Genomic DNA, 14,667 nt, shown 5'->3' on the forward strand with positions numbered 1-14,667 from the left:
TTATATATAATTTTCTTTTCATCGAAAAAATTCATCAAGATAAATTGCTTAACTTTTCAAGTACTACGGAAAGCCGTACATGGAATTTTTAAATATTAAAAAAAAAAGTTCTCAAACATGTTGAAAATGCTCGAACATTTTGAATTTTCATCCAAAATAGCCAGTTAACGAACTCGACCTCTCTTTTTGGTCCCTAAAACTTTGTGCGAAATTGCAACCTAATTCGATAAGTCTTTCAAAAGTTACTTGACATAGACGACAACGACAAAGAGACAGACACTCACCATCGTAAAACCGGTTTTTTTATTCAGGGTGTCTTAAAACGTAAAGATTCAAAGAAATCCGCGACAGTACATTCCGACTTATTGCTCTTGTATAAATTACAGATTTAGAAAAAGTGCATTTGGAAGAAAGGAATGTGCACAAAGCTTTAGGATGGTGTAGGCGTCACAAGAGTTCTCCTCGTATGGATGATCGATGAAGGAGAAGAGGAAAAACATTATACATAGATAGTACAGAAGAAAGATTGTATAGGATCCGAGCTAGAGACCTACTTTAAAGGTGGAATATAGTGGAATATTGAAGAGTTCCTATCGTAGGCATATTATCAAAAAGTTTCTAACAGTACTCATATTAGGTGACAACTTGGTCCATTTTCAGAAGGCAGTACACAAATGACATAAGTTTAACTTAATTTTGTATTTAAGTAACGTATCTACCAATAACAATAAGTGTTAATAAGTGAAGGAAATTAATAAGAAAAAATTTAAAAAAAAAAACGGCAAAAAATGCCATACTAAAAAAATTAAAACTAAGTTAAATTGATGGGAAGAGGACACAAATTGCAATAAAATTTTCAATAACAATTTTTTTAAAATAAGATGCGCACTTTTAAAAATTTTGAAAACAAGACAATGAAAATACTTTTCTTTCAATACCAATGAATATTTTGAATTGTGATAATATATATTTATTGAAATGATACATTTTTCAGGGTGGCTGATGTACACAAATAAATAAAATATACATTTGATACAATAGAGTTGATGATAATGTAAAAAAGAACGCATGTTCGATAAAATAAAGCGAGAAGCACGCAAGATACGTGATGAGAATGGGTTCGTTTGAGCCACAGGAGCTTTAACAAAAGAGAATTCACAATCACCAAATTATAGTTGTTGATTCTTTGACTTTTAATTTTAAAAGGCCTGCACACAAATTTGGGGGACATACAAAGACCGAGCGTGTGGTGCGAGATAAATACGTTATGGAGCGCGAAGCGCGAGATTACTATGTTATTGAGCACGAAGCGCGAGAACCAACAGTCGCGTGCCTTACGCGCGCGACAGAAATGTGCCCGCGCGGCGGGCCGATTACTTTTTTTTGGATTTTCCCCTTAAAAGTGTAATAAAATACAAATAATTTTAGGTTTAAAAATCAAATCGGTTTTCTGATCCTGTAGCCACGGCCGATTAAAATCCAATTTTCAGACATTTTGAAGTCACATATTTCTGCCCTTTGTTTAATTAAAAAAATAACGTGTGGAATTTCTTTCTAATATTAAAGGATTCGTGCGCTGATATGCCTTGAAACTTGAATTATTTAAAAGGGGATTAATAACTTGAAGGTTTTTAAACTATAATTTCAATAAATAAATAGCTAAATAGTACATCCTCAAGCTTATTGGTTAAGAACATTCAAAATAATGAAGAATTTGGAAATTATCAAATAATATAAGAAATATTCAAGAGTTTAAAAGTTTTTCAGGCATTTCATAAGGTATCAATTAATTCAAAAATATTTCCGAATACTCTAATATAGATTCAAACAAATTTTATAAAATGGCAAAGAATTTGAAAAAATTTAAAGAGCAAGAACTTTTGAAAGATGGCCCTCGCTACGCGTACAGAAAAACGGTACCTGGAAAAGGGGCTAATTCTATGGAAATTGCTGTAAAATACTACTTAAAAAAGATTACTAAAGATTCAAAGACTCAATATAAATAACACTAAATAGGATGATAATAAAAATCAAGGTATGAATTGCGTGATATCGACAAGATTCATAAAATTCGGAAATAACGGACATAATATCTGAATTGTATTTCAACTGTTAAGTAAAGGCAATATAATATAAAAAATTAATGATAAAACGATATGCCAAGAGAAATCACTTTTAAACCGCACATTAGTTACATTATGTTTTCTTCTCTGCTAGTATTTAGTTGGTAATTTTTAATTAAACCAAATTATTATATGAATAATGATAATGAATAAAACAAACAGACACTCACCGCTTTATCGTCAACGTAGATAGACTTTTGCGGTGCGCCTAAAACCAGCGAGAGCATCGCCAGCAGGACGTGAAGGATCATTTTCGAAGGGTGACGACTCCGAACTTTAATCCAAACACAGATGTAGGCACTTTATATTACGAAAAAGCACCCCACACTTGCCACAAACGACACATGATCCTGGTATTTGAGCACAAATATATTTTTAAAAAAAGTAAAATAAAAAATAATAAGAAATCGATGGAATCGACCGGAATCGATCCTGTCACTGAAGGCACTTCTCATTCAGCGGAGCATTCCGTGCTCGTCGCTCCTTTGACTCCGACCGTCGACTTTTAAAGTACGTATACACACGTTGTTTCCATTTGTAATGCGCTCCTTCTCCCTCCTATCACGACTTAATTTCAGGGGGGAGGGAGAACCGTGGAGGGGCTAAAGGCACTTAACACTTTACACCTCCAAGGATAGGATCCTCCAACAATCGCTCTTCGAATCTCGCATCCTCCCAAGGACTTGGATGCATTTTCATCTCAAAAGAAGACTTTCACTCGAGAAAAGTGTAAAAGATGTAGGAACAAAATATTTTCACATCGTAACAGATGGCCAGTGAATTTGCACTGTTTGGATTACTTTTTCCTTTGCTCTTCTCTTTTAACTGTTCCTTTTTTTTTTACATTTATCCAGACTCTTCCCAATTGTGTCATTAAAATTCGATAGGGAACAGCTCCAGTCTATAGAATTAGAAAAACATTTGCTATAGAAACTTTTTCTAAAATTAGGAAATTGACTGCTACTGTACTATCAACACTTTCAACACAAGGAACTTCGGAGAATCTACTTCCCAGATTCTTGGATATTTTTTTTAAATTCTTTATAGATCTCTGAATTAGAGCCAGATCCATCGACGATTTCCTACAAATGACTTCCCAAAGTTTGCCAATATCCGAGAGGCCTTTGGGAGCTTGCAAAATTGCTTCCTCTTGATCGCTACTTGCCAAAGTAGAAGAGAATATCAGTCGAATGCTCAATTCAGCGTTTCTGGGCTCTTGAAAGAATAATTCACTTATTTTAGATATATTTTTCGCAAATTTACTAAAATCGAAATTGTTAATATATTGCAGCCTTTTGTGAGGTTATTTTCCTTGTAGAAATTTCTTTCTTGAGGTTCTATTCTTTTATTTCCTTTTTCAAAAATTTGTTGATTAGGCGATTTATAGAAATTAATAGAAATGATCTATATTATGCGACAGTAAGCGTAGGGAATTATAACAAAATTCTCCTTACTTTAATATCATAGAAATTAATTACCACGAAAGGATTATAAAAATTATTTCATATTGTCTTTTCTCCTTGTTTCTATATTGATCCTTCTCTCGTCAATCTGGGCAGTGCTGTCTATGGTCGGAGTTATCAGGAATTTAAAAATTCGATTGTCGTTGCAGCTTCGTCAAAGGGGCTTTTTTCTTGGACGGATGAATCTTCGTTTCGCTGAGGTGTGACATCGCGAGAGTATGAGTATGGAGTTGCTGATGCGAAATTAATTCAGGCGATTCAGAGACGCTGTTCACTCTTTCGGGTTTCCGGTGACTGCCGCCTACAAATAAAAAATCATAATGTAAAAATAGAATAAAATATTGAACTAATGCAATTTTTAATTTGTCTACCATGGAAATTAGTATTCTATTATTGTTACCATCACTACAGCTCATACATTTTTTTATCTGGTGATTTCAGAAAAAAAATCCCTGGCGAAAGTTTTGGACAGAACATGTCTACCTATCTGCATCCATTTTATCCCGAAATTCTGTATCTGGATAAATCAATTTCATTCCGAGCTAATTTGAAGTCGAAGCAAAGATTCCTATCCCACTGAAACGCTTTCATCCAACTTCAGGTTAAAAATATGCCTAAGATTTACTGTGGGGTTGGCGAACGGACGGATAATTATGATTTAAAACTTTCTTCGGATTGGTTCAAATTGATTAAGATTTCGGAATGGTTCGAGATGGTTTGGAATTAATTCCTATCAGAAAATTTTATTTGAAATATCAAAACCGGTTTTCCTTTATATATACTAACGTTTATGAACACAATGATGTTGTACATTATTCATATATTTTTAATAAAGAATATAAAAGGGCTTCATTATAGTATTTATTAAGAATTGATATAAAAATTACAGTTTCCGGTTAGTTTATGTAAACACATAAGAAGGAAAAATATTCTTATGACGCGACATCGAACCCATCACGATGACAATCGTCACCGAACAATCCTATTATGAACCTTTGTGCTCTCGCATAAAGGTTTTCGACTTGTGTCTCCGTTTAACTCTCCGTTCTTCTGCAGAAAAGCATATAGGTGGCTTTAAGAGGAGATAGGATCGAAGAACACTCGCGCAGTGTGTTCAGATAAAGATGAATGGTAGTAAGATCTCTACCATCTTAGCATAGAACTTGCATTTTAATGCCAATGAACGGTAATCTACACTAGGGAGAGAAATAAGTCCGCCCTGTTCAAAACAATCTTGCCAACCACAGGAAAAAACGTTCATAAAGTAACTTACTTTATCCATAAACAAAAGAAAATAGCTATAATGAAGCCCAAATAATTATAAAGAATCTAGTAGTTCAGTGGGAATACCTTTAGACACGAAAAAAATTATAACAAGAGTAGTTTTTGCGGATTCTAATTCAGAAAAATGTTAACATCTTTTTCTAAATTCATTAAAATCCACTGTTAGGAAGGTTACATTTTCCTTACCAATAGTTTACAATAAGTTAAGGAAGACTGATTTTTGTCGAATACTGGTGGTTGAGACAAACTTCCAATGTTGCAATTCCATTTTCTCAAAAACTTCACCTTTTAACATTATTAGTAACTTTTTAAGTTGTACAATGGTTATACAAATGTTTTCGAAAAATCAATGATTATGACTTTTTAGAAGAAGAATTTGGTCAGTTTTTAATATAAAATTAGTCTGTCATTCTAAACTCGAATTCTCTGCTTGACTTCGAATGCTGGAATCGAAATGCTAATCATGTACCTATTTGACAAAGAATAAAAATATATGATATCATCTTATTAAAAATATTTTTGCATAAATGGGAGATACGATCTTTAATAATTGAGTCTTCTCTTAAAAAATAAATACATCAATGTTTTACGTATAATATTTTATACGGATAATAAGCTCGCAGCCCGGTAAGAAGGCTTGCATTAAAACGTATTGAGAATTTTTAATCCTAAGAATGCCGCTCTTGTCGTTCGTTTCTGAATCCGCGATTAGGTAATGAAAATAATAAAATCCTAATTCCTTTCAAAACCGATCGGAGCTGCCAAACGTGACCTCAAACTAATTAAAAACATAATTTTTGTTTAACGCATTTTAGGCGCTCGAAAAGCATGAACTCTGCCAATTCTAGGACGATTTTGCAGAACAGTGCAGCAGTGGATCGTAAATTATTCACTTCACTGAAATATTATCAATTACAAAAATATGAAATCATGGTGAAAAATATAAAAAATTATTAAAATTTACAGCGTAAAGTGCCTAATTTTGTGTTTTTAAAGCCTTTTGCGTCATTATTATTGGAAAGAGGAAAATAAAAATGACAAACTGTGGTAAATCAAAGGGCTTAACATTGTTCTATTTCATTCAGTTGAATTTATTTTGGTTCACTTTAAATACAGTTTAAATGAAATAAAATTTAATTAAAATTGAATTGAGAGAATCCAGAGGAATTAAATAGAATTCAAGTTATTTAAACGAACTAAAAATTATTTAAAAAACAGGTGTATGTACCATAATTCAGTGGTATCCGAAGTAAAATTCATAATTATGGAAGTTATCAATAATTGACATTCCAAAGAATAAAACATGCATGGCCAATGAGACAATCCCATACTTCAAGTATATTGAAACAGTATAGATAAAGTATAGCTAAAGTATAACTAAAGTATGGATGAAGTATGGGATATAATTCATATATACACTGAAATATATCTGGCTATACTTAAGTATAGCTAAAGTATCGGAAAATATGCTTTAAATGTTGTTCGCACGTATAACGCAAAGGCAGCTTAATTAAATCTTTCAAATCTTGAATGAGAAATCAACATGAGAGTAAAAAATAAACTTCTCCCTTTTGCAGCTTCATGGAAAATCATAACAAAAGGATGTACAATGTAAAGCTTATATGATTCTTTTATCATATATATATATATATATATATATATATATATTGAAAAATTTGTCATAAGGACAACCACGTCTCACAACCGTGAGATATGTGGTTAAAATCTCTTACCAATATATATATATATATATTGGTAAGAGATCCAGAATCTTTTATTCATAAACATACTATTACAATCCTGAAAAGATTTAATCAAATTATTACTATAATTAATCTATACTTCAGTTATAATGCAGCTAGACTTTTCAGATATACTTGAACAATACTTTCCCCATACTTCAACCATACATCGTTATATACTTAGCTATATTTGAGCCATACTTTTACGATGCTATCTAAGAGATTACTCCCATACGATTTCCCATATGTATTTCTAGATCGAATCCCATACCCAAATTTTTTTACCAGCAGTTCACCTCTTGTATCTCTATAAATGTGAATGAATAAATGTTACTAAAAATTAGTGTTTGGCATTTGACTAATTAATTGTAATATTCTCACCATTTAACTTGAGTAACGACTTTCTTCCTTAAGTGAATTAGTAACAATCTTATTGCGAATTAGTCATTTTTTACTAATTATTAATAAGGGCGCTTATTAAATAAATGATTTAACGTCTATTATAATTATAGGTAGTAAACGTATTCTTTTTAATTAATTGGGTAAATAGTTCTTAATAAAATTTAAAGACATAACGACATATACAATTATATAAACATCAAAATTTTTTATATATATTCTCTGTTTTAAAATAATGCCCGATTTTCAGTTATTAAAATTATAACTCCAACTGGGAGACCAAAGTAAATTTTTAAGTTATTATTAGTGAGGATTATTTCTTCGTTGGTGGCAGCACCTGGATTACTGCGGTAGGCGGGAGTATTAAAAAAATTCCTGCATTTCATATGGATTAAAACGGTCACAAAACGTTATCATCTCCATTTTTACTTTATTTGCTGACTTCATATTCACAATAAATATAAGAAGATCAGCTGAGATTTACAATTTAAATCAAACCTCTTGCTAACTTCCTTTATTTGTTTTTGGTACATTTTTTCGCTTTCGAATTAACTCTTTTTAAATTTTGTTGAAGCTAGCATGATTCCGTTTCTCTAGGCTTTGCATTGCTAACATTAATTGCTATGAAATTTATGTATCAAATTGCACAAAACAGATTACATTTTTAAAAATGCATATCTGTGCTATGTCATATAATTAGTTGATTGTAAAATATAAATAACCAAAAAGTATAAACTGAGTTAAAAAAAGTTTTAAATCAATAAAATGTTTTAAAAAATAAACTAAAGTCTCAAAAAAGGGGAGAAGAAAACAAAGCTTTAAAACAGTCAAAATAAAAAGATATATATTCTCACTTGACACTGTTTCCGTGAAAGCAGAAGCACTATGGAACACTTTTTTATTCTTTCTTTTTTGTGTTTTCGGCTCACTGACTTTACGGGAATGAAACTTTTAATGCAAATCGCCGCCACGGCTTTTGTAATGGGGAGGGGGTAGGAGAACTAAGGGTAAGTTGAGGTGGGAGTTGACCAGAAGGTTACAGGAGCTAGAAACCAGAGAATAAAAAGCTATCAGGGTTACAGGGGACAGGGCAACAGTGGAGAACGCGAGGTGTGCACAACGAGGACGGAATTCGCGGTGCGGTTCAAAAAACTCGCGTCGAAAACAAAACCGTCCGCACGCACGTTGCGCCGCATGCCGCGCGACTGTCGTCCGCTTCTCGGTGCGATCCTTTCCAGCCTTCGTCTCTTTCTCACTCTTTCCTCGATTTCTTCTCTCTCTCTCCCTCTTTCTGCTTTTCTTTGTCGCTCCCTCCCTCTTCCACCCGTGCAACCAACCGGCCAGCCGGCCGGCCGGCGTGAGCAGCGCGGCGTCTGTCGGACGCGGACGGTCCGGGCCCTCTCCTTTCGTCGAGTTTCCAACGCCACACCCTGTCTCACTTGGACTACTGGAACTGTCTCTTTTTCGTCGGTAGCCTCTCTTTCTCTCTCTCTTCCAAGTGGACTCAAGTAAAGTTAAAGCCGCTAAAGCCTTATGTCTACTAGCTACTCTAGCCACCCACGCAACCACGGCGGGGGGTCAGGAGATCTTCGAAGCGTTGGCGAACGAGTATTTGGGCTGCCGTATCCGACGAAAGAGGAGTTTACATTTTTTTCCAGATTCGAGGATGACAGGAGGGCGAGAAAAGCCGGGGTAAAACAGATGTTGCATGGAATTGAGAACGATGTTCAAAAGTGGAAGATAATTTAGAAGGGAACTTCTTTCGGAAATGAATTGGAACGAATGCCAATTAATTTCAATAAATTTTGAATGCCAGACAGTAAGTTTTTGCAATTCAATTATATTCATGACTGAGTCAATTTCTATTCGGGAAAGATTTTGGAAAAGTTATATTTATAAATTTTAGTTCGTGAAAATGATTATTCCTTCAGTATCTTGTTATAAAAAAGATACGTATTTGCTGCCTTCAGTCATAACCGTGGAGGAATTTACTCGCGCATTATTCCTTAATCTTCACGCGTAATAATGCGTAATATCCGTGTAATAAAGCGCAATAGCGAGTAGCATTTTCAATTTAATTTTGGGTGTAAAAGTTTGTAAAAATATATAGTTGCAAACCTAGCAATTCAAGAAATATGATTTTGATTGTGAATATGTAAATAATTTATATAAACAAATAATTCAATTTAGTGCGTCTAGATGATTTCTGACATAATATGCATTGTATTTGGTATTAGATTTGTAATTAGCCATGACTTACAATCATATATCAACCATATCTATTGCTATAAACAATTTAACAACAAATATTCTTTTTTTTTATGTTTTCATCCACTCTTTCCGTTGTTTGAAAATTTAACTCATTTAAAAAATGTTAGGTGACAATTAGAAAGAAGAAAAGATTTATAAGTTAAATACACAAGTAAACTAAGACTTATTAATATTTTATTGGATGAACTAATAATCAAACAATTTTTCCTGTATACTTTTTTGTATATACTTTTTATGCACGCGACATTCAAACACGCAGATGGCAGTAATCAAATATGCAATAATCCTATACCCCAAATAATTTCTTATCCGGTGTTCACGAGTACACATCTTCTACGAAATAAGTCATTCTTCAATAAAAATGAAACGACACGTGCTTTCCTGATTTGATAAAAAAATTTCATGTTGTAATTATGAATATTTAAACTCCGATTGCTTATGGCCACACTGCACACGGGCGTAAGTGTAAATTTAGGAAATGCGCCGTTTCTTTACATCTGCCCGTCCGTCCGCAAAAACGATAACTCTAGAAAACATGCACGGATAAAATTTTTTTTTTGAAATATCAAAACCGGTTTTCCTTTATATATACTAACGTTTATGAACACAATGATGTTGTAAATTATTTATATATTTTTAATACAGAATATAAAAGAGCTTCCTTATAGTTTTTATCAAGAATCGACATAAAAATTACAGTTTCCACACGGGCGTAAGGGTAAATTTCGGAAATGCGCCTGTTTGTAAAGCAGCTTTCTAAAATATCTACAATTTTTCCTCTAACCTTTTCTTGGTGGGACTCGTCTTTTTGGATTTATTTATCGAAAATACTATAACAAATTAAAAATTCAAATTTTGAAGCAAACGATGCAAACGTGGAGAAAAAGTCTTAAAGAAAAATTATAGATTTTAAAAAATCCTACGATATTTCTTTTAGCCATTTTTAAATTGGAATTGGAATTTTGGTTTTATTTATCGAGAATACTATAAAAGAAAAAGGAAATTTCAATTTTGAGATAAACGTTAAAAATATTTATATTTATAAAAGGAAGCTGATTAATTAAAGAATTACAAAATCCTTTGTATGATTGTATTTAAATAATTGAGAAATTTTTATATTTTATATCATTTAAAACATATCTAAAAACTTTTCAATAGCATTCATACTAATAAACGAAAATACATAAACACCTCTTTAGTATACGATTTTCTTTAATATTCATTTAAAAAGCCTTCCTTCTCACTAATTCTTAAATTGTGAGTAATTGAAGAAATTAATTTGCATCCAGTTTGCATCCTTGATAACTTAGGTGATGGCTGGAAGCAAAAATAGCAGAAAGTATCGAAAATTTCTTATCTAATTGCTTCATTAAAATTTTTCCATAATATCATAAATACTTAAAAATTTGAAGAAGTGACTCTGAGACAAAGAAAATTGAGGACCGAGTGCAATCGCCTCCTTTTATTCGCAGACTTTGCACTCCTAAAAGACTCTTTTGCTGTCGAGTCGACCTTGAATCCAGCGAAATCAACTTCCCAACGGAAGTTATGAACCGCTGTAGAATAAAAAGTTTAAGAGTCGTTGACACGCGTCCGACACACAGTTTAAGTGGTCTCGTAGTCTTTTCTTCTTTAAATTGGATTTACTCTTACAAATCTTAGGAGATATACATAAATACAAACAATATCCAGAGGATGTTAAAAAGTATTTTCCTCTAAAAAATTAACCGTAATACTATATTATAATAAGAATATCGAAAATAGTATTTCCCAAGAGGATGTTTAAGAAAAGTAAGCAGCATTACTTTCCCGCAACACAAATTTCATTGTCAAACGTAATTGATCTTTACTCGTTCCACTATGAAAGTTGTTGGAAAAAAAGTCATTAAAATCAATATTAGGCTTTCCGTAACGTGCCAACAAAGGTGATTATATCTGTTTCACTGTATTCCATTCACTTCAGTGCACATCTTTATTAAAACTGACGCCAAAGCAAGGCTCACAAACTTAGAATATACATGTGAATCAATGATATTCAGATTTATACTTCGGGCGTCCACATTGAAAAAATTGTAAATGGCGCATTATTTAATTCTACTCATATATAATTCACAATAAAGATCATTTGTATGAACAAGATTCACTTAACTTTGGTCAACACCATAAGAGTGAATATAAATGATTCATACATTAAATGAATCATGCTTAAATTCCATGTTTGCCTTCGAGGAAAATAAACAGAATATAATTTCAAATATAGAGATATATTCATAATGTAGGCATATTTGCTTTTCAGAGCGTATTTGCAGCTTATGCTACATAGTTGTAATACAGTAAGAGTGGTCATTAAACTGGCGCTTGTCTCGTAGCGCCTGTGGGCCAATGACCAGTCGCTTCCCTCCAAGATAATATGCGTTTGGTCAGTTGATATCTCTCGACGGATTCATCCTACTAAAGACGAGTGGGCGCTCTTGTTTCAAGCCGGAAACTCGTGCCGGAACTCATGCAGCAACGATTAGTGCTGAAGTCACAGTGCAGTTGAGTCAACTTATTATCGACTTTTGTGGTAGAGAATGCAGAAGGTTCCCATCTAGTTGTTTTAGACTTAACTTGAATGATTATTATATTTCTCTTTTATGTGCTGTTTTAACGTTTAATATTCCATGCTAAGGATCAGTTTTCCTGATTGCATACGTTTGTTTCAACTCTCCACGCAGAAGCCTTTTGCTGCAATATTTTCTAAAAATCAGACTAGATTTTACTATTTTTAGTTTGCAATGGAAGGACATAACGGAACTTTTGTAATGTTTACTACTTCGAGTAGTAACTAGTAACTGCATGCCGAACTACAAAATTCATAGGAATAAAATTAAAGAATGTTACATCTATTTCAAAAAAGGTTTGCAGTATTTACTAAACTCTGTAGTAAACCAACAAGCAATGTATTATTATAGCCACTTACTAATTTCAGTAGAAGAAATTTCTAAATTTCTTGCATTATTATATACGGAAGATTGCAATATTCGTAAATGACTATAGGTAACGTCAAGAGAGATCGGCGCACTGAATCAGTAAGCGACTTAAATTGGTGCAGTCAAATTAGCGGACAAAAAAAATAAACCCAATATGCGCCGCGTCGCGTTCAAGGTTATGACACACGTATCCTTTACACAAGCATACGAAGTAAATTCAGAATTATTTATTATAGGATGTTGAACTTTATCGCCCTTATGAAGTAAATGCTAGCACTCAAATTGATTTCCATTAAATTATTCATCAATTGTTCACAGTGATGGCCTTTTTAAAATTCTAAGCACTATATCTTAACGTAATCAAATATCCTAATATCGAGGATTAAAAATAATTTTTTGCTCATTGTGGAAAATTTGTTTTTCAATTGTAACTTTTTGAATTATCCTAATTTATTGTAATAATGATCTTTGCATCAACGCTAGGCTCGCTTACTAAGTCACTTACTAATATTCGGGAGCGATATTCGGAATTTGTCCTACTCCATAATACAAAAAATAGAAAGTGTCATAGTATAATTCATATTCCTACAGACAATAGCAATTCCTCTTACAAATTTAGTCTTATATGTTATTTTAGGTACTTATTACTTCTACTCTTTTTATATAATTTAATTATGTCTCCACTAATTTATCCTATCTAGGATTTTACTATAAAAAATACTAAGACTTCGTATTATCAATAGGAAAATTTCATATAAAAATAGCATAGCTTACAATTAATGTATTAAAATATACGAATTATCGCCTTGGTCCCTTGATTGTAACCTAATTTAGTCATTTTTCCGGTACAAAGTTTCTCAGTGTAATTGTACGCTTTGCTTAAATATATCTGTATAAAAAAGCCGCTTTCTGTATATCAGACTTTAGCTCATGTAGGATTTGAGTCAATGATTTCACATAATGTCAAACTTGATACAATTCGCCTGAATCTTCCTTTCTGATTCATGGACACGTATTGAACCAGCACAGATTGAATGCGTGTCAATCCGCCTGAATTCTTGGCCAAGTTCATTGGGAACAATGTAACAAAAATTGAATGCCTCGAGACTCGAACCAGCGTTCCCGCCAGTTTGTAAGTCAAGAGGCGAAAGAGTATTGGAAGATAATATTACGTTTTACGAATTTACATCACTGAAAAAAAAGTGTAATTTCAGTGCTAATTTTAGGTATTAAAGGTAGTGATGTCGTCGAGCGATATTTTCCGATCTCGACACGATCCCGACTCGATCCCAGACTCCGATATCGGGTGTGGATCGTGTCGGTTTTAGCTCGACTCGACTTTGGATCGGGAAGTCGATATATCGGCTCAGGATCGGGTCGGGTTTTCGATACTCCTTTGGCAGATATGCTTTTCTCACTTGAACCAAGCGGAGAGGTAAATTTGTCAATGGTTTGACTTCACTCGTTCCCCATTTTTACATTTTCCCCATACATAGTAGAAGATTTGTACTTTGGCTTAAAATTAAATAATTTGAAACATCGAAATGCGAATATTCCAATCATAGAAACTATTTTCAACCTTCATTCAATTTAGAAATGTTTTTAATGAAAAAGAATATATTATTTAGTATGTGGTTATATTGCAGACTCGATTGGACAAATCCTTCAAAACTTAGCGTGACTACAAAATTCAGGTAACCACACACACACACACAGGCTCATTTTTCACCAAATACATGAATTTTTTAGACAAAGAGGTAAATTTTCAAATCAAGAAGATAAATTTCTTACCAGAAATAAAGCAGTTACATTTTCAATTAAAAAATTAATTTTCTACTTCAAAAAGAACGAACTTCAACCAAAAATTGCATTTTTAATTAAAGAAATTATTTTTAAAATAAAATGATCAAACTTCAACCGCAATAATTACATTTTTAATTATAAAATGAATTTTCAACCAAGAAGAACGTTTTTTAAGTAATAGTTAAATTTGTGAAAAATAAAATAAACTTACAACAATTCAGCTTAACTTTCAAACATGGAGTGGAATTTTCAACCAGGATACTTCGTTTTACACTGAAAAGAAAATTTTTTAGAAATGATCTGAATTATAAAAAATAAAGTAACGAATGTTTATTCGAAAATCAAAAAGTTTAATATGTTGTTAAAAACATTATTATTCAAGCAAAAGCACAAATCATGAAGAGAATGGTTTCAATTTTTAAACAGAGAAATTAAATTATAATTATATTATAATATATTATAATTAATTAAATAATTAAACATTCAATTATGTAGTTAAATGTCAAATTGAATTACGAGGGTAGTTCAATAAGTCCTTAGAATGACCAACATATGGCGCGCGAATCGCTCCAAATCATCTGTTTTCAGTCAGCACCACTCCCGACTAGAT

General features: G+C 32.5%; 1 protein-coding gene across 1 annotated transcript in view; it reads right to left on the reverse strand.

Moving 5' to 3' along the window:
* Positions 1-8,218, reverse strand: part of LOC117182709 (matrix metalloproteinase-2) — a 287,764-nt gene extending 279,546 nt beyond the window's left edge. Inside the window, exons 1-2 of the mRNA XM_033375817.1 lie at positions 7,866-8,218; positions 2,294-3,887 (exon numbers count right to left, since the gene is read on the reverse strand). Coding sequence (XP_033231708.1) covers positions 2,294-2,374 — 81 coding nt within the window. The 5' untranslated portion in view covers positions 2,375-3,887; positions 7,866-8,218. The remainder of the gene's footprint in view (positions 1-2,293; positions 3,888-7,865) is intronic.
* Positions 8,219-14,667: the final 6,449 nt, after the last annotated feature.

The sequence above is a fragment of the Belonocnema kinseyi genome, chromosome 1 (assembly GCF_010883055.1).
Source record: "Belonocnema kinseyi isolate 2016_QV_RU_SX_M_011 chromosome 1, B_treatae_v1, whole genome shotgun sequence".
In the NCBI taxonomy this organism is placed as follows: Eukaryota; Metazoa; Arthropoda; class Insecta; order Hymenoptera; family Cynipidae; genus Belonocnema; species Belonocnema kinseyi.